General features: G+C 39.2%; 1 protein-coding gene across 7 annotated transcripts in view; it reads left to right on the top strand.

Moving 5' to 3' along the window:
* Positions 1 to 21,544, top strand: part of Anks1b (ankyrin repeat and sterile alpha motif domain containing 1B) — an 864,790-nt gene that overhangs the window by 183,480 nt on the left and 659,766 nt on the right. For 6 of the 7 annotated variants that reach the window (XM_050145702.1, XM_050145698.1, XM_050145703.1 and 3 more), the window contains exon 9: positions 9,385 to 9,528. The exons of the other annotated variant lie outside the window; for it this stretch is intronic. In XM_050145702.1, coding sequence (XP_050001659.1) covers positions 9,385 to 9,528 — 144 coding nt within the window. The remainder of the gene's footprint in view (positions 1 to 9,384; positions 9,529 to 21,544) is intronic. 7 annotated transcript variants of the gene reach the window in all.

The raw sequence follows: 21,544 nt of genomic DNA, 5'->3' as shown, positions 1-21,544 counted from the left end.
TGATAGAAGGAATCATCCCTGTACTCATAAAGATAAGAAACACTTCATGTACCATCTAGCACATAGTTCAAAAGGATGCAGTCCGTTGACCGGACCACCCATACTTAGGGAATTCAGAGAGCAAGTGGCTCCGGAAGGCTTCGCACGCAGCTCTGGAGCTCTCTAGTTTCTTTTCTAGTGGAGCACCACTACAGATAGAAATTGTGCCTTGACATGTGTTGAGTACCTTTAAGAATCTGCTGGACACTGGAGGCAGAGCCCTGAGATGGTCTTTCTGCCTTTCTCCTTCTTGCCTTCCTCTATAGATTTTGTCGGCACAGCCATCAGATTCTACTGCTGTGCGCAGTCATCCTCCACCTTCATTCTCATCCCATTCTACTGCCGTGCGCAGTCATCCTCCAGCTTCCTTCTCATTCTCCTTTCCCTCTCTGCGTAGAACTCTGTCTCTGTAGCGCAGATTCTAATTGGTCTTAGTAATAAACATCCAGAGTCAGATATTGAGGGTGAAAGCTGAAAGATCAGAGAAGCAGAGCAGGCGGCCACTACTTCTTTCCTCTACGAAATCCTCAGACTGAATGGACGATCCTGTCTCTACAAGTCCGCAGACAGAATGCCTGAGCTCCGGTCTCCCCCTGCCTTATATTCCTCCCTCGACCCAGCCACATCCCTTCCCATCTCCACCTCCCTAGAGCTGGGATTACAGATGTGAGACAACACTTCTTGTCTCTGTTTTTCTTTTAGACCAATTCAATCTCACGTAGCCCAGGGTGGCTTTGAACTCACAGAGATCCCGTCGCCTCCCAAATGCTGGGATTAAAGGTGTGTGCCACCACTGCATGGCCTTGATGTCTAACTGGTGGGGCTAGCTCCACACTCTGATCTTCAGGCAAGCTTAATTTATTAAAGCACAAACAAAATATCACCACATATCTCCTGAAGGATTGTACTCAAACGCAAGAACATGGCGTTCTCCAGCACCTTGGTTTGTCTCTAATTACTTTCAAATGGCTCTAGTTTTACTGTCTAGCTGTATGTTTGTGCCCCTCTACACATCCAGTTCAGGGGTCCTGCTACGTTTCCTGTTTCTCTATCTTCAATCCTTAGTTTTAACCTTACAAACAGTAGCTTTGTAATTGAGTAATTACTGGACAGACACACAGCTAGAACCAGGAGCTGCATCTTTAACTGTGCTTCATTCCGAGAGCCAGGGATCTGCGGAGAAAGTGGATTGATGTCCTAAGATCTGTTCTCCATCTTGTCTCTAGCCAGCAGATTATCCAGAGAGGGGAAAGAGTGGTCAGTCATGCTCGGCCGGTCTTGTCTCTGAGACTCATGGCGCTGGTGCCTTTCTCCTTGTCGTCTCTCTCAGCAGCAGGCAGAGGATTCACAAGTGATGCTGCCACCAAGTCTTCTGTTCATTGTGGGTTTGGATTACATCTAGATGAAGTGTTGACACAGAACAAGCAAGCAAACCTTGAGCAGTATGTGTATAGAATACTTCCTGCAGAATGAGGTCTAGACGTGCCTTTATAATGTAGACTGTTTGTGCCTATCTCTTCTTGATCAATGAACAGTTAAGAAATGTAAATGAATTTGTTTAAAGTGGTAGATATGGATAACATAATTTTAAATAAATTTCTTTGGAGTGGTAGTGAAATTATGTTCCTGTTAATATGATACTTTGTTGCTGTTGAAAAAGAGGAAGGTTTTATTTGCTGCTTCAATTTTTCATTTTTTATAGAAAAGAGATTCCTCTCTTATACAGTACATCCCAACCACAGTTTCCCCTCCCTCCACTCCTCCCAAACCACCTCACTTCCCTCTTCTTGGATCCACTCCCCTTCCGTTTCCTCTTCAGAAAAAATCAGGCCTCCAAGAGACAACAACCAAACAGTATAAGCAAGATACAATAAGACAAGGCAAAGCCCTCCTATCAAAGCTGGAGAAGGCAACCCAGTAGGAGGAAAAGAGTCCCCAGAGCAGGCAAAAGAGTCAGAGACACACCCGCTCCCTAGTTTTGGAGATATTAGTATGTGCATCTTTGGTGCAAAAATAACTGAACAAATACTTTATGAGAGGTGACTAATTTTTCCAGAGATTGGAAAACTGGCAAAAGCTTGACTCTGAAAGGAAATGAGTAATTTCAAGCGATAAAGTGCAGGTACAGGAAGAAGGAAGTAGATATTAACATAATTAAAGGATTTGTTCAAAATAGAAGAAATGACCCAACCAGAAGAATGCAAGCAATGAAGAGAGCTGTCCACCAGAGACAGAGGTATAAATAATATGTATTATTTGAAAAAATATTCATGCCAGACTTACATTGAGTGATAATGGCATAGAACAGCTTCTGATCTAAACTACCAGAATACTGGAAAAAATAAAACATCCATTATCGAAAGACAAGGCTGTGAACAATAATTGAAAAGACTGTGGACACACCTGACAGACACCCCTGCTTTCTGCATAGATATAATATCCTAAAGAGTGGAAGGGGGAATCCAAGTTGGCGATACAGTTTCACTAGGTTGTAAATAGGGTTTGGGGCAGGCTAACCCAATATGATATTCAAGCAGAAGATTGTAAATGAAGAAGCTACACAGAGAAGAAGGGCTGGAAGCTGCCTAAAGTTCTCTTTAAATTGTAACAGAATATTAACCTCCACAGACATAGAGTGAAAAATTCGTGAAGACAGGTAAAGAAGAACCTCCTTGGAAAGAACAATACCAGGGAAATGTTATTATAAAAATTCCCAGAGCTCAGCCAGTGTCAAGAATTATCCATTACCACCAGCCCATTGGTGAGGTCTTGCTGATCTATTTAAGGAAGCTTAAGTCTGAGTGGTGAGTCTAAACTAACTCTGGTGTAAAGATTAAATTAATCTGCTTTTAAATTAAAATGTAATTACATCAATTCCCCATTTCCTTTTCTTTTACAGATTATAAAAACAACTTAATAATAAAATGTGAATATATATTAACTTTAAAAGATTGATTTATAATTTCAATCTACTTAATAAGCATAGAATCTGAATATATATATATACATTTAAATATATATTTAACTTGAGAGATTGATTTATAATTACAAATCTACTGTTCTTTCAATCATGGTACACAGTCTTGTCCTTTAAACTCATGTATTATGTGATTGTTCATGGCAACTTATTTCATGGCATCCCCAAGCTAAAAATATCATAAATGCTTGGTAGCTGATTATGTAAACAAAATTGGTACTATTTTATATTACAAAGCAGTTAAGAGGTGGCTTGGAGATGTAGCTAGTGATTATCCAGCCTGCTTGAGGTTCTTGGGTTCAATCCCCAGATCCACAAAATGGTGATGATGATGATAATGATGAAGATGATGATAGTTAATAAATAGGAATTTCCTACTGATATGTAAATACATAGAGGTGAATCTATCTCAAAAATAAGTTGAAGGAAAGAAGTTCACACAGAATGTGTATCTTATCATTCTATTTTTTTGTGAGGTTTGAAAAAAGATGAACCCACTTGTGCTTTAGGTAGAGAAATACTGACAGGGATGATGGAGGCTTTCCACAGCTGGACTGGGGAGACTGTGCATGAGCACAATTTAAAACAGAGAGCATGCTTATGCATGCAAATAATGCCTTAAGAAAGCTGATTTTAGGAACATAATAAATCTTTAGCAAGATAATATGTACTCAAATGAAATGGCCTGTCATGAAGGATAATTTTGCTTTCAAAAATTACATACTTATCCTTCTATGTAGTTTTACTAAAAACTAAAGTCTCACTGACGTTTCTAAAATAGCCTTAGCAGTTTTGAAATTAGCTTTTGCATATTGTATGTAAATCTGATTTTTTTCCCTGTTTGAAATAAATTATCAAGCCAAAGTCAGACTGAATAAAGTTTTAAGAGGTAATAACAACATATAAATCCATTGTATTCAAATTAAATAGCAAAGTAAGTATATTTTTGAAGTTTCCCAAGTGGTTTGGCAAAAGATCTCAGCTATGTAAACAGCAAGTGGAGTAACTATGTTGGAATTGAGCATTTTCTATAAAAGAGACTAGCTCTTCCTAATTTATTCTTTTATAGCTACTGCACATGAAGTAATTTCCAATATGTATAAAATACAGTTGGTCCTAAGTTTGAGTAATCACAAAACACAGCAATATCATTTGGCTCATGATTGCTAGGATGTAGACCCAGTGAACCTTATAGGCTTGATTTTCCTCCCCTGTTTTTGTTTCTTGCAGATTTAATTGTGGTTTAGGATTTATGGCTAACTTCAAATGAATCGGGGAGCAATTATGTTTTTCAGAGGATGTAATTATTGTAGCATTGTGACTGTCACTAGCCACACACACGGCACGCACAGTCACGGTCATGGGAAAGGCTAGTGTAGGTGGCCATTCAGAGTAATTTTTAGGGAACTGTAAGCAGATGCTCCGTGTTTTGATGATGAAAACTTTACATTTGATGTTGTAACATTCTTAACCCATGACTTGCTATCTGTTTCTCAGGGCTGTGTTGGAGATAAACGTGCCTGTCCTTTTTTAGGGCGGTGGTTGCTCTCCGTCAGTATAGCTTTCACCAAGTCTCTTATTGCCCACTTTGAGACAGCATAAAATAAAATATTGTGACATGCCATGCTATTATATAACTGCTGCCCTCTTTCGAATTGATTAACAATAACAAGTCCATGTAAGACCTCCTCTGTTATAAGATGATGCCAGTTTGCAGGGAAACAAAGACACCTTCTGCCTCGATGTGTATTCAAATGGTTTCTTTGACATATATATTGAAGCGTTTATTTAGTTTGATAAAAGACTTTCCAAGGTACCTTTTACTCACCTCAGACAGTCCTAGCCACTCACTAGGAGGACATTCATGCCTGGCCATGTAGACGTAGTCATTTCCTCGCGCTGCTAAGGACGTGGAACCCGGAGGAGAAGCGTCCACGTTCCTACACCGGTATAATCAACTGCATTCCGAATTCCTCTCCTTCTGTCCACAGATTAGTGGAGCTGTCATCCCTCATCAAAGAAACTTGGTTTTGCAGCAGATGGAGGCTGCTTCTCGAAGCTGCCACTGGTCAAAGTGCAGGGATCAATTTCTCATGGGATGCGCGACCCCAATTAGTCCATTGATGACCCCCGCTAAGGCTAGAGAGGATCTCAGGAGAGGAGCATGGAAGACTGTGAAAAAACCAAAGGACGAGGGCATTTGCTGTTATAGAGTCTGTTCTTAAAAAGAAGGGGGACACAAAGTGAGGGGTAGAGAGGAGGGTGTGAATCTGAGAGGAACTGGGAAGTAAATAGGATCAAAATGTTATATCACATTCTCAAAGAATTACTAAAAACGTTATTTTTTTCCACACTACACTTTTACATAGCAGATTTCTATCCTGACTTTAGAGGGCAGTGCTCGACCACTATTGTTTCCTTATTTCCATTATAGCCACTTGTAATGGTTAATATAAAATAAAACTGAAATATCAGCCATGATATTTGTGATACAATTATGTACAACCCTTAATAAAATTTCTAGGTAGTGAAATTAAAATAATAGTTCATCCATCCAGTACTTCACTTAATAAATATTTATTAAGTTTATTATGTACAACACATTGTACATGATGCAGAAACGAGGAAGGCTGTGCTGTATTTTAAACAAATTAAAATTAAGCAGGGGAGTTAGCCACCCTTGTGCATGTGTGTAAATGCTGGAGCACACTGTGTGCACTTACGACTCTTCCATAATAATGATAATGAAGCTATCAGTGGTGACTACTTTACATGCTAGTCAGGGAAGTAATTCTATCCTGATAAAGCCCTGCAAAAGGAATTCTTATTGTATCTACATTGGCAAGCAAGGTTACTGAGGTTTAATAATAGGATCAAGTATTTACTCAAAGCCATTTAGCTTGGGAGGCACAGAGCTAGGACTTAATGTGTTCTTGTTTGACTTCAAAGAAGCCAATGCATTCTGGCGCTGTGCCGTTTCTTATTTCAAGGTGTCTGTGAAACCCCATAATACACATGTTTGCACAAGGAAGAACAGACATGCAGAACAGAGTAACATAATTTGTGTTTGTGAGAAATCTGGAACATTTTACATAAAGGGCAAAATCTGAACTACATTGGAATCAGTAGGGTTATAAGAAAAGACTAGCTAAAATAATAGTTAATGTTTATTGAAATGTTATTATGTTTCACGCGCTCTGTTATCTATTGCCTCATCTGATTATGAGAAAAAAGAACTGTTGGGTATTATTTTTTGTTGTATGAATAAGTCAAGCAAGGCTGAGAGTAGTCAGATCTCCTGAAAATGGGACAGAAAACTTGAATCTAGAACTGTCTAATGATAGAAGCTGTAATTTTAACCCCTGCTATATACTGAATAGAGAAGTAAGGTGGAAGGCATGGATAAAAGTGTGGAACATGATCAGGCTAAGCCAAACAATTCTATCTGACTGTAGCCTGGGCTGACTAGAATGCAAGGAATGCAAACGCCAAAGGAGGGGATTGGTGATTGATTTGTAACCCCAACTATTTACGACATGAGTTTGAGGCCTTGGTTTTCTTGTTTATAAAGCAAGAAAAATAAATAGTGTTTGCCTCAACAATTGCTTCGTGAATAGAATAATTAACAGAAATTGGTCCCATGATGATACAAGCCACATAGCAAGTTTTCATAACAATGTGAGGCAATAACAAATTAAGAGAATTTAATTGTTCTATTTCCTAGTTATTGGCAATCGATAAAGGGGGAACTAAAATGTGGGTGCAGAAAAATCAGTTCCATTTATAGCGGGAAGAGAAGAATAGTTTTAACTTTACAACCCAATGTCTTTACTCAACCCTAACAACCATGGTCCGTCAGTATCACCCTGGATACTGCATTCTGAAGACCTTCACAAAGTTTAATTTTTTAATTTAAAAAAATCCTTAAAAGATATTCTTATGGGGCTGGAGAGATGGCTCAGAGGTTAAGAGCACTGGCTGCTCTTCCTGAGGTCCTGAGTTCAATTCCCAGCATCCACATGGTGGCTCACAACCATCTGTCATGGGATCTGGTGCCCTCTCTGGCGAGTAGGCATATATGCAGACAGAACAATGTATACATAATGAATAAAAAAAAGATATTCTTATAAATTCTCTGAGAATTTTCTGCTCATATTCACCCCCCAGCTCCTCCCATATCCGCTCCCTTCCTTACACACCCAACCTCTTGGAAAGCAAAAACAAAAACAGTTACATTGTTCATTCATCCATCAATGGGCATCTAGGATGTTTCCATTTCCTGACTTTTGTAAATACAGCAGCAATGAGTGTGGCTAAGCAAATATTTCTCTAGTAGGATATAGAGTCCTTTGGGTATATGCCCAAGAGTAGAACAGTCAGCCAGAACTTACGGTAGAACTGATTTAGCTTTGTGAGGAACCTCCCCCACTGACTTATATAGTGGCTGTCTCAGTTTACACTCCACTAACAGTGAATAACTCTTCCCCTTTCCCCATGTTCAAGCCAGCATTTGTTATTTTTTAAGATATGTGTGTGTGTGTGTGTGTGTGTGTGTGTGTGTGTGTGTGTGTATTTTTAAAATCAAGTCCATTGAGCATTCAGCGGGGTCTTTGGTAATGGACTTTTTAGTTAATTCCTGGAAAGTTTCATCTGTCATTTCCTTGCTCTTCTTATCTACATTCTCTTTCTAATGCTTATAAAGCTCACATTGTTAAGTTTTGGGCCTTTCAAAAAATCCCCTGGTTTTCCTAATTTCTAGTTTCTTTCTGCATTCTATCTGTTATGAAATTTCATCAGGTGTTCCAGTTCTTCTCTCTGCAGTGTGAGTTTGTACTTATGTGTATGTATCTACATATGTGTTTATTTGCGAATGCATGTATCTGATGGTATTCTTCTGTTCTTGTTTCATGGGTATCTTCTAGCCCCCTGAGGAAAATGTAATTAAAAATCAGTTTCTTCAAATAGATGACAACCCTTGCTTATATGTAGCTGAAACTTTAAGAAATGTTTTATGATTGGACAGTTCACAGTATTGATAACAATATCAACTTTACCATTTCCTTATTGTTTGTCACAGATAATCTTTCTCAGGAAGGTTGCTAGTCCCTTTTCTGTTACTAGTTGCCCAGTAACATGGGCTAGATAATGTTTAAAGAAGGGAGATATATATTGGCTCATTTTTGGTGGCGTAAGGTTGAGATGCCATATCTGGTGATGGTCTTCTCGCTGGCAAATCCGCCAGTGTTCAGTCAGAGGACTCTACCCTAACGACCCTGTCTATTCGCCTTTCCAAAGCCCCACCTCCAGACTCCATGCGTGGATAAAATTTCAACCCTCTTAATACTGCACACTGGGCATTGAACTACAACATGAGTTTGGGGAGGTAATAAACCATATTCAGACCATGGTAAATTAGTGTCTACAGCCGAGCATACTCTTGTTCTCTCCCTAGGAAATATAAACCTAGCTATCGTGGATTATGAGGCACTTCTGGTAAGCTGTGGGTCTTCCTTTACTACAAAGAGATAGCTGTTAACCCAGCTCCCTTCTTGAGAAGTTGGGCTTGGGGTATAGCCCTTCTGACGCGGAGATTATATCCTGTTGCAAGCCATCCGCTCACAGCTTCACGAGCTGTCAATCTCTCCGACGACTCGACCATGCAATCACTTTTCTTTCAAGTTCTCCTTCCTAGCTAATCCCTGCCTGTCTCTTAATTGAGTCTCCCGTCATCGTCCACACGTGTTCTTCACACTGCTCGTCTGCTTCTGTCGATCTCGTTGCCTTTGTCTCATCGTTTTAAGAATTTGTATAAACCCGTTGCAGTCACTTTAGCGGGATTTGGGAGATGGCGAGGGTAAGTGTGTATGGGCGGCATGTAATCTACTGGTGAAATTTTAAAGTATTATTTATTCCTGTCACGTGCATCATAAATACTTTGTGGGGCTTGCTTTGGGTGACCTCCTTAAAGGATTTCTTACAATAATTCCTATTTCATTCATATTAGCCTACTTGAGACTCTTCCCTTTATTCTATGACAAGCTTAGATTCTTGACACCCCATGAGGTTTTTCTCATTCGTTGCTGTTCACACATTTTCTTGGGTCATTACCATGTCCTGTTACCCATTGCAAACTTCATTCGTTTGCGTCTTTCTCACCCACCTTCTTCACTTTTGAACTTTAATTGAACTATATGTATTTTTGGCCTAGTAAGCCCAAAATGCAAGATGGCAAGGTCTGATAACTAAGCCTAGAAGGCAGCCGGCTTGCTAAGGTATGCAAGCGTGTCAATTGTGATTTCATTGATGTTATGACGTATAAGTAACATTGACATAATATATTGGTATAATATATATAAATTTGGTTTCAGAGAACTTCATCTACAATAAATTTGTCACCAGGAGAAGTGGAAGAAGAGGAGGAGGATCCAAACACTTGTGGGCCCACAGGACTTTGGGAAGCACTAACTCCTTGTAACGGATGTAGGAACCTTGGCTTTCCCATGCTTGCACAGGTAAAGGTTTGCTTCTCTTAAGGTAAACGTAAGATGGTAGAATTTTTTTTTGTGATTCCATCTTTTTCTTTCAGAAATGTACTTAGTTAGCTTACTGTGTGTGTCAGTGCAGCAAATAGGGAATTTTCACAATTTTTATGATTTTTAATTTTGTTTGTGATGTTCAGTTTTTCCTATACATTTTAATGTTTCTGATTCATGCATATTCCATTAAAAATAATATTTTAAACAAATAGTATGGTGCAATGTAAAGCTGTCATTAGAGGAGGCTGTTTTACGTTGTTTTAAAAACATCAGTAAGCCAGGCGGTGGTGGCGCACACCTTTAATCCCAGCACTCGGGAGGCAGAGGCAGGCGGATCTCTGTGAGTTCGAGACCAGCCTGGTCTACAAGAGCTAGTTCCAGGACAGGCTCCAAAACCATAGAGAAACCCTGTCTCGAAAAACCAAAAAAAAAAAAAATCAGTAATGATATATAATTTCTTAGCACCATGGAAGCATTATGGAATAATATGAATATATCCTATGTCTTACTGGGATGTTTTAAAAATGAGACAGAGCACGAAAATATTGATTATATATTTGTAAACATTTTATTATTTATTAAATCATCTTTATTCTATTATGGGCCCTAATTTTCCAGAATTAAATAATAGAGTTAGGAAATTTGAAACTGAAATATTTCTATATGAGATGAGATAAACTTTATACAGATGAAGATAATGCTAAAAGAAGATCAACTGTGTTGAAAATAAGTAGAAAAGAAGTCTAGGAAAGACAAAATCACTTTGTCTAAAAAATGTATATCACAAATATAAATTTTATGTTTTGCCCCTGTGTCTAGAAATCACTGTTTTCTCATGGTTATGTCGCAGAGTTTGGCCATAGTCTTCTACATCCCATAAGAACTGATGTGGACAGCTAAATGTTTATTCAACCTGATATACAGTATTTAAAAAATTTCTCCATAGGAATTTGTAATATCTGATATTAATAAATAATGGGCTGTGAGTTCTTTGAAGAGGGAAAGTCAGTGCTTGGATGTCCAGTATCTGTGGATCATAGCAGCGAGGTTCTTGTTGTAGTCAGAATAGTGTTGAGCCAGCAGACATGTCTTGCACAGGATAAAAATCTATACCCATGTTTACGTGCGTGAAGAGGAAGGAAAAAAAGCACACATTTTCGTTTTATGAATATCCTAATCCGATTAACAGATTTATAATAATGGAAATCTTTGCCCATTTTTATTAAAGTTCAAGTCTTTGTAAAAGTATGCTTTTAAAAATTGGGTTATATACCTTAAAAAGTAGGACTCCTAAAATAAAGTTACAGAGCCATTAAATTAACATTCTGACCCTCAAATCATTAATACCATGACTATATCTGGTGACCCAACACTTTACTCATGGTTGCTCTGAGTATTTTCTATTTTTTAAGTATTAGTACTAACGTTTTCTTGATTTACAACTTTTAAATGTTCGATTTTTCTTTGGCTATTTGTCTGTGAAGACTGGTATTGCTTCAGTAAGTTTCTTAGATGTTCTAGATACTAATATTCCAGTAGCTCCATTCATCACAAAGTATCCCTAATCGTCAGCTCCTCTGTTGTCCTAATTTGCATGCATGTGCACAAGAACACTGTGTGTCTTTTTAATATAAAATTCATTAAACTTTTCGAAGCCATTTTTCCTTTAATTTATTGCTTTTAGAATTATTTTTAACTTTAATTACAAATACTATTCTAAATTGGAGTTTGCTTGTTAATACCTAGTTTTCCTAAACTGTCCTATGAGCAATAACACATTCCTCTTATTATATTTCATCCTTATGTTTTGGAATTACTTTCAGAGCTCACTTATTTCTGCTTTCCTAATGTGTAAACATCATGACTTTGTGTTGGTACGATTACCCCATGTTATTATATTAAAACTATTACCTGATTTGATTGTTTGCTTTTTAACTTTTATATTTTATAATTACTATGCCTAGTTCAAAAAGTGTTCTCATTTGCCTTTAATTGCTTCGATATTAAATATGCGGATTTACTCATGGTGCCGTATTTTTTAAATTGAATTTAATCTAGCAAACCTGAAATGGGGCTCTCACTAATGCTCTTCTCATGTAAGTTTTTGAGAATGCGTATTGCGTGTCTGGGTACGATTATTCATAGGTTCACCTTTACATACATATAAATAAGCCATATATATATGTGTGTGTGTGTGTTTATTTCAAAAAGTACGTGAAAGAATTGTACAGTTTTACAGCTAACACACACACACACACACATATTTCAAATTGTTCTAGTATCAGTGGGTGTGGATGCATGTGCCATTGTACTTGTGTGGGGGTTAAATGGCAGCTCCAAGGAGTCGGTTTTCTCCCTCCGTCCTTATGTAGATTCCAGGTTAGAACTCAGACTGCCAGGCTCTCATGGCGGGTTCTTCACCCACTAAGCCATCTCTCGGGCCCTGTGTGTACTTTATATAGTTTGTAACTGGCATCATCTTCAAGCCATTACACAGGATGTTCTGAGCATATGATTTAGCCACCCAGAGATCTCAGATTTTAAATATTTTAAAACTATTTATCTTTAATTTATTCAGCATTTCTTAGCTTTTTTTTTTTTAAGAGGCGAGAGGACGGGTGTTATTTCAGAACTTTAAGAAAACTTGGTGACTTACTCTAAAGTGGCAACGAGCACCGGGATTTCTGCTCAAAAGCAGAAAGAGATAACCCTTTATCACCAGAGGGGTATAAACTCTGAAAAGACACTGATACAAGAAGCCAGTATTTCTGTTAAGAGAAGCCTTAGAAAATAGAGAATGTTCTAGTGGGAGCTCACCAAGGCCAGCTGGACTGGGACTGAAGGAACATGTGATCAGACCGGACTCTCTGAATGTGGCTGATAATGAGGGCGGACTGAGAAGCCAATGATAATGACACCGGATTTTGATTCTACTGCATGTACTGGCTTTTTGGGAGCCTAATCTGTTTGGATGCTCACCTTCCTAGACCTTGATGGAGGAGGGGGGCTTGGACTTCCCACAGGGCAGGGCACCCTGACTTCTCTTAGGACTGGAGAGTGAGGGGGAGGGAAAGGGGGAGGAGTTGGAGGGAAATGGGAGGAGGCGGAAATTTTTAATAAATAAATAAATAACTAAAATAAAGATAAAAAAGTAAAAAAAAAATAAATAAAATAGAGAATGCACGGGGATCTTGATAACCATTTACTCAGTGGTTAGTCAGGACTCACTCTGTAGTGAGCTCTGGGTCCCCACTTGTGAGGAGCTGACGGTATGATTGCTTTCAAACTCTTTAGAGCACCATCAAGCATCAAATGAGATGTATTGAAATGGAATGACATGCCACTTGAAATAATTTTCACTGTAAAACTATTAAGGTGTTTAATGCCTTTCCATTTTGGGTACTTTGCCCAAAGGAGCCTATGATTAGATATACTTTCTCAACAATATAACCCTGGAGCTTTTAAAACGAAAGCATCCAACCTACAAAATATTTTATTTAGAAGCTGTTTTTTTCATATTTATAGCATATTTTGAGGACCGTTAAAGTCAGTATATACAGATCAAGCTTAATGAATAGCTATTTCCTTAACGTCTACTATGGGTTACTTTGTGATTGGTGCCATTAGATGGCATTTTATACATTTTACATGCCCAGATGTGTAAAGACTATATTCAATGTACAGAACAGCTTGCATTTCATATTTCTACTACTTAATTTACTTGACTCTAACTCACATGTATCAAATATATTATATGTTTAAAGCATAGAGTCGAGCTTCCAGAGCTTGAATTTCATGGAAAGAATGCAGACTCCCCCAGTGCCCCTGTTACCCATACATCTAATCCTAAAATGTTTTTAAGCTCAAGCAATAATTTAACTTGTAAAATGAGAACATAAGCCTAAATCTCAGTTTCGGTCCGGGTTTTGAACCAACTTAATATTTCAGAATTTAGTTTTCTTGCTTTCTTCCTCCAATGCTAAAAATAGAATGGACAAGCTAAATGATGGGCTCTTTCAAGTCCACCTTCGTGAGCGAATCATGCGGTGTTTTAGCTGTTCTCTGTGACTGGACCAGCACCTCTGCAAACAAAATTCCTCCTAAACTCATGAAGGTTCAGAACCCTAAACAACATCAGTTGATTATTACGAAACACTGAGATTTGCTGCCGCCAGAAGTTTTATATAAAACCAGTAAGATAAGTCGGACAGTGAGGTAGAAGAGAAGCCACAGAAGCCCTTTCTGGAAAACGTGCCCACATTTGAATCTGTGTCTCAACAGTGCTGACCAGAGTGATTCCTACCCCCCCCCCAACACTGTGTACGGCGTGCTAGGCATTTCACAGACATCATTTCTCTTTTGAAGTGCTAGCAATATTCACAAAGTTAATGGTCTCCAAATGATGCTCGTTTGACCTTGGGCCTTTCCAATTTTCATGCCTGTCTAGAAGGAGGGGTAGGGTTCTCAGCATTCAAGGCTTTCCATGACCCTTAAATCCTCTCCCCAAACAAAGATTTCTTCTGGGCCCTTGATTTCTTCCTCAAACATGGGTATTCAGGGTATCCCGGGCCATAGTGCCTGTACAGCTCCCCTGGAGTCTTCAGGATTGTAAACAAGGTTTTCCCAGTAAAACCATCTATCTGAAGAAGGACACAGTTTAAGATAAAAGCAGGGTGGCCAGGAGCAACAAGCGTCACTGGAACTGTTTTTATGGCATTTACCTGTACAGACTTGGAGGGAAGCCGCCTGGTTAGTTCTAAGATGTTCATATGGTTCAGTGTGGCCATACCTGGCCAAGCCTTCACAGACAGCAGCCAGTTAGAGTGTGAAACTATTATGAGCAATGTCTGCCATGCCTGCAGTCACCGTCCAGGCTTGGCTGTATGTGCCGATCACTGTTCCTCGCTGGTCTAGATGAAGCCACTCTTAAACATCATCATGTACTTGAAGATAGCAATTCCTCTCTGTACTCTTCCTGTTGCATTTTTAAATAGGAGAACAAACTATCTTTTTTCATTATACATACCATTCCAAGTTCCCACTCCCTCCCCTCCTCCCTTTCCCTCCACATACCCCACCCCCACACCCATCCACTCCTCAGAGAGGGTAAGGCACATTGCTTTGGGGAAGGTCCAAGACCCTCCTTATTATATCTAGGCTGAGCAAGGTATCCATCCAAAGAGAACAGGTTCCCAAAAAGGCCAGTACAAGCAGTACAGATAAATCCAGTGGCCCCTTAGTCTGCCCCAGCCATGCAACTGTCAACCACATTCAGTGGGACTAGTTTGGTCCTATGCTTGTTCCTTCCCTGTCCGGCTGGAGTTGGTGAGCTCCCATTAGCTCAGGTAAACTGTTTCAGTGGGTGAACCCTTCATGGTCTTGGCCCCTTTGCTCATATTAACACTCCTCCCACTCTTCAACTGGAGTTTGAGAGCTCAGTTCAGTGCTTTCATGTGGGTTTCTGCTTCTGTTTCCATAAGTTGCTGGATGAAGGTTCTGTGTTGATATTTAAGATAGTCATCAGTTTGGCTACAGGGCAAGGCCAGTGTGGACACCCTTCCCTCTATTGCTTAGGGTCTTAGCTGGGGTCATCCTTGTGGATTCCTGGGAAATGCTCTAGAGCCAGGTTTGTTGCTAACTGCACAATGGCTCCCTCAATCAAGGTATCTCTTTTCTTGCTCTTATCTCTGACCTTCCTCCATCTTGACTATCCCATTTCCTCAAGTTCTCCTCACCCCTCCCCTTTTCCCATCTTCTTCTCCTTCTACCCTCCCTTCTCCCCCCCACCCCTATGTTCCCAATTTTGTCAGGTGATCTTGTCTATTTCCTCTTTCCAGGTGAATCTATCCATGTTTTTCTTAGGGTTCACCTTGTTATTTAGCTTCTCTAGGATTGTGAACTATAGGCTCAATATCCTTTGTTTATAGCTAGTATCCACTAATGAGTGAGTACATACCATTTTCATCTTTTTGGATCTGGCTTACCTCACTCAGGATGGTGTTTTCTAGTTCCATCCATTTGCATGCAAAATTCAAGATATCATTGTTTTTTTTTACCACTGAGTAGTACTACTGTGTAGATGTGCCACGTTTTCTTTATCCATTATTCAGTTGAGGGGTGTCTAGGTTGTTTCCAGGTTCTGGCTATTATAAATTATGTTCCTTTGAACATAGTTGAATAAATGTCTTTGTAGTATGACTGAGCATCTTTTGGGTATATGTCCAAGAATGATATTGCTGGATTTTGAGGTAGGTTGATTCCCAATTTTCTAAGAAACCACCATACTGATTTCCAAAGTGGTTGTACAAGTTTGCATTCTTCACAGACCTTGAAAGAACAATAATTAACTTTATAGGAAAAACAAAATACCCAGGATAGCCAAAACAATGCTGTATAATAAGGGAACTTCTGGAGGCATCACCATCCATCACATCAATCTCTATTACAGAGCTGCAGTAATGAAAACAGCTTGGTATTGGTATAAAAACAGAGAGGTTGACCAATGGAATCGAATCAAGGACTGGATATTTATCCACACACCTATGAACACCTGATTTTTGACAAAGAAGCTAAAAGTATACAATGGAAAAAAGGAAGTATCTTCAACAAATGGTGCTAGCACAACTGGATGTCAACATGTAGAAGAATTAAAATAGATCTATATCTATCACCATGCACAGAACTCAAGTCCAAATGGATTAAAGACCTCAATATAAATCTGACCACACTGAACCTGGTAGAAGAGAAAGTGGGAAGTAGTCTTCAATTCATGGGTACAGGAGACCACTTCCTAAATATAACCCCAGGAGCACAGACACTGAGAGCAACAATACATAAACGGGACCTCCTGAAACTGAGAAGCTTTTGTAAAGCAAAGGACACAGTAAATAAGACAAAAAGGCAGCCTACTGAATGGGAAAAGATCTTCACCAACTCCATATCAGACAAAGGACTGATCTCCAAAATATCTTTTAAGAAAATCAAGAAATTAGACATCAAAATTCTAAATAACCTAATTAAAAAATGGGGTACAGAACTAAACAGAGAATTCTCAACAGAAAAATCTCAAATGACGGAAAGACACTTAAGGAAATTTTCAACATTCTTAGTCATCAGAGAAATGCAAATCAAAACAACTCTGAGATTCCATCTTACACCTATCAGAATGGCTAAGATAAAAAGACACCAATGATAGCTTATGCTGGCGAGGATGTGGAGTAAGGGGAACACTCCTCCATTCCTGGTGCATTTCTATGCAGAGGCATAAAACACACTCATGGCAGGGCTGCTGTGGGCTATTGTGCAAATATGATTGTCAAATAGCTGAACCAGTGTTGGAGCCTAAAATACTGGCTGCCGATAGCTCTGCACTCTGATTTCCCAATTTCACTGGCATTCCTACTCTTTCCTCTCTGACACTTTGTGTCCAGTTCCTCCTTAAACGAACTGTCCAGGTCCTGCTTCTATCCCCCTGTCAGTTGTGACCTGTGCTTGTAAGACACCTTGTGACTCTGTCACCCAGTGGCCTCTCCATTGTCTAGGTCCATTGTCTTCTGGCATCCATTCATACAGTTTACTGTGACCTGGCCCACTTCAACACCCATTTATAACCTAACAGACTCACCCCAGTATATCTTATATGGATGTCTTAATTCAAGCTGCACATGTCTTTAAAGGAGGGTCAGGTGAGCTATGAGGTGTAAATATTCTATTGGAATAAAATATATACTATACATATTCTTTTATCCAACACCTTTAGTCACAGGCATTTACCGTAGAGACAATTGGAGAATTAGGTGGACAGAATACCAGAATTTCCTCAGTGTTTATAATGGAATAGTCATAGATTAGCATGATAACCAAGATTTGTATCCTCACCAGGAGGTTGGATGAATAAATTTGTAACTCTCCGTTATGGAGTATCTGTAGCCATGGAAATGATTATGCAGCTCCCTAATTATTGACAATTTTCTAAAAAATAAAAACAGATTTCAAACTAGCAATATAAATATAATTGAATTTACATAAAGTCACCCACATCTGTGTTTGGATGTGCACTTATGTTCAGTGGGGTGTTTGTCTTGCAGTGCTGTGGTTTTTATTTTCATCTTGATAATTTCTATTTTATTTTTAAAAAAAAGTACCAGGAAAAATAAAGCTGTAATTATCAGCAATACATTTTCTTACAATCAATATACATTTTCTGTTTTTGACTTGCCACCAAATTGCTAATATATTAAAGATTTTTATCTAGACACCTGTGCCCTGACTGTACCGTGAAAACGGGAGTTGAATATCATATCTGTCCTCCATAATTCACCAACTGTCAGGTTTTTAAAAAATTCTGAGGAACTTTGCCCGCTATTGTAGATATCATCAGTTAAATAACTGTCATGTTTCTGTTGACATGGTAGTATTCATGAGCACATACCATGCGTGCCAATAACCATCTTCATTGAAATTTTGCTTCTACAGGTGAAGACAACATGATTTCTTCCCTGTTGAAATATATGTTTATTTCTGATCATTTAAGTACTTACTTTTCTTCTACTTAGTGTGGGGCTTACTCACACAAGAACAATTATCCCTCTTGGGCTTTCCAAAGTCCTCGTATTCAAAGTTCCTCTTGAATTCTGTTATAATGAACAAGAACAACAAGACAGCTATATACTTAATAAATTGACAACTTGAAACATCAGAGCTCCTTTTATTTACACAGGAATAACTGGACAATAGCACTGGGTGTTGGCTAATTAATAGTCTTAAAATATTATAGAAGTACTGATTCTCTTGGAATAACTTCTATCATGTGGAAATGTGAGACCATTTATCTCAGGGTTTGCAACAGCACTGAGTTAGCTTTCTCCTCTGCAGGGAAACAGAAGCACATTGCTTGTGTAGATTTTATAAACCAAGAATTTGACCAAAGACCATATGTCTTATCTCGCTTGACCTGATAACCGTCACGCGCAGCGCCCTGACCACTGTGTCTCTATCTTTATGAATCTGATTAAGTTTCCTGACATCCCCGAAGCTGTTAGAAAGCCACCCTGCTAGCATTGACCTCTGTGTTTGAGAAACTCAGATCACTGTATAAACATCTGCTTGAACCGGCTCCAGAGTAAGAACCAGCTCACGTGCAGGCAGAGGCCGTCTCCGTCGCACTCGGAGCAGAGTTTCAGGTGGCTAGACTCTAGACAATCTCATAATGATGCTTTCCTCTCCTTTAGAATTCGTGTCTTTGGCTCCATCAATAACTTCTTTGAGTTTTCTATGTTTTACATCCTGAAAATTGAGATGGCCCTTTACATAGCATTTCAGAATAGTTACAGGTTTGCCACGGCAGTTTGACTTTCATCCCTCCTGAAATGAAACTTTAATATGATTAGGCCTTCTGAATAACAATCAAGCGTCAAGATACTACTCAAGCAATAACCTTTGGAGATTGTATAGCTCGGTAATATATTAATAGAATTCTGATCTGTTTCTGAACTCCTCTTACAGAAATTTTTAATAGAATCAAAAATTATCAGGCAGGAATGACTAGATGTTACTTCTATATGATGGGTAGGATATGGGGGCAGTATCTAGATGACCGTGACTTGATTGTATGAGTTGAACATTTTAACATATGCCCACTGATAATAAACATGGCTGTTGAAGAATAATTTTTACCGAAGACGTCACTTTCCTCCCCTTCACAAGATGCACGCTATGTTTCTTATGTGGCAAAGGCATTTGTAGGAGATTAAGGATCTTGAATTGAGGTTGAGTGCACTCACGGTGGTCTTCATAGACAAAGGCAGGAGGACCAAAGACAGAGAAGAGACGAAGCTGGGAGAAGACAGAGTGATGCAGCCATTGATGAAGTAAAGGCAACCTCTAGACACCAGGGAAGCAGGAAGTGGGTTACCTAGTAGATCGTCTTGAATGAATTAACCCTGCCAACACCTTGAAACCTGCCCTCTGAGAACTGTTGGGTTTTTGATTTTGAGAACCATTAAGAGAGCATGTTAGCATTTTTGTTAATCTACTAAGTGCATGATTATAAAAATGCCCTCTTCCCAGCAGGAATGGCTCTGAGACTGAACACAAGATAAACTCCTAGAAGAAATGTGGAGCACGTTCAAGCCTAGGTTCTCTGGAGCAGAAATAGTTAAGCATCAAACATTCTGTGGGTTATGACTTGTAAAGCAATGTAGTGGAGAAAAGTCCGTATTTCCAAAACCCAAACTTCTCCAAGTAGAATGCTTGTAGAAGCATGGATATTAAAGGCTCTACAGGTTAGCATTCAGAAGAAACCGGGGAAAGTTTTAGGGGAGATGTACCTTATAGAAGATATGAATCCCGCCGACAGGATGTTGCTAGACATGCAAATATTAAGAGTGCTATCATACGTTCTCGGAAGTAATGAAAGGTACAGCGTCAAAACCAGAAGGGAGAGAGATACTTGCGGTGCTGTAACCAATGCATAGGAGGATGGTGTTTTACAGGCAGCAGGTAGATGATGAACTTGGCTCATTAGCTGGGTAGAATGTTAGAGTGGTGAAGGCATGGCCTGCTTTTTTTCTCTCTGCCTACAGTGAATGCAAGAGATAAGAGATAAGCTTTGAACTAAAAAGGAACTCGGCATTTATGACTAGGATAGTCTTAAGCTCGCCAGACTTGAAAAAACGCTAATATTTAGAGATTCGTTGTCAAGAAAGGATATGGCAGAGAGAAGGCCAAAGGTCTGTCTAGATAATTTTCTTCTGCTGCCTCGGTAAGATTAGAAAAACAACACGGAGGCTTTTAAACTCACAGCTCTTTGAAGGGATTAGAACTATCTCTGTGGTTCTCCTCAGGTATCTCAATGTAACCCGGAGACTATCGGGAAATGTGTGTGGTGTATCTAGACCTACAACGTTTTTGAGACTGTTGTAATGGCAGAAGTACTCAGAGCTAGGATCTAAGGGAGAGACAGAGGGCAGAAAGAAATAAAGAATATGGATCCTCAAACTTCTACAGATGGGAAACAGGCTTACAAATCTTCTTAGGTGTGAACATATGCCAACCTTTATTAAACATGAAGGGAAGGAGGGCAGGGCTGGGCACTAGAGGACTCTCCATAGGTTGTGAACCCAGTGGTCTTTGTCTATTTGGGTCTGTAAACTGCTTTTGGCCATCAGCCTCCCCTTTGCATCCTGTTTCATCCTCTAAAGGGAATATAGACTATATAATATTATGTTATCTATAGTTATGTGTATTTTTGTGTGGCTGTACAAATGTGTTTGCACTGCAGGTGCAAGCCAGAAAGAGGACATCAGCTCTCCTGGGGTTGGAGTTGCAGGTGGTTTTGAGCCATTGTAGGTGCTGGGAACTGGACTCTGGCCTTCAGCAGAGCAGGAAGTGCTTTTACCCCCGAGCCACCTCTTCAGCTCCACGCTGTTTAAATCACATAGGTAGTTCTCCCTTGATTTGCACTCTGGCTGTTTCCTTTTCCAGGTGTTGAATACCTGCTGCTCCATCGTGTCCTTTGGTTTTAGGAGACATAGCCTTTCTATGTAGCCATCCCAGGCTTTGAAGTCTTCCAGAGAGCAGGGCTTACAGGAGTTCACCACACCTGGTTTCTGTTCTCATTTTAAGATCTGGCTTGGGTTCCTGAACTGCAGAAGGACCCTTACATTTTAAAGAAATGGGAATAATACAGAATAATGAAAGAAGTTAGGAAAATCTAGGGTTTGACCTTAGCTTTGTAACTTTTTTTCAGTCATATAACCTGTCTATTGCTTTTTAGTTATCTTCAAAAGAGAAACTTTATACGTATTTGAAGAGTTGATATGAAAGAGAATGCACTTGAATCGCATATAGTAAGGTCAGGCCCATAATAAGACTCAACAAATGGTAGTTATGTTCCTGTTATTATTTTGCTCCCTTTGAATCCAATCCACCTTTTAAGAAGTCACCTAATCTTATTTCACTATGTCCTGAAACAAAAGCATATCCCCCAAAC

Source organism: Alexandromys fortis, unplaced genomic scaffold (assembly GCF_014885135.2).
Source record: "Alexandromys fortis isolate MF-2015 unplaced genomic scaffold, M_Fortis_MF-2015_v1.1 scaffold_50, whole genome shotgun sequence".
Classification (NCBI taxonomy): Eukaryota; Metazoa; Chordata; class Mammalia; order Rodentia; family Cricetidae; genus Alexandromys; species Alexandromys fortis.
The sequence above is the reverse complement of the archived record's forward strand: the minus strand, read 5'-3'. Positions and strand labels throughout refer to the sequence as shown.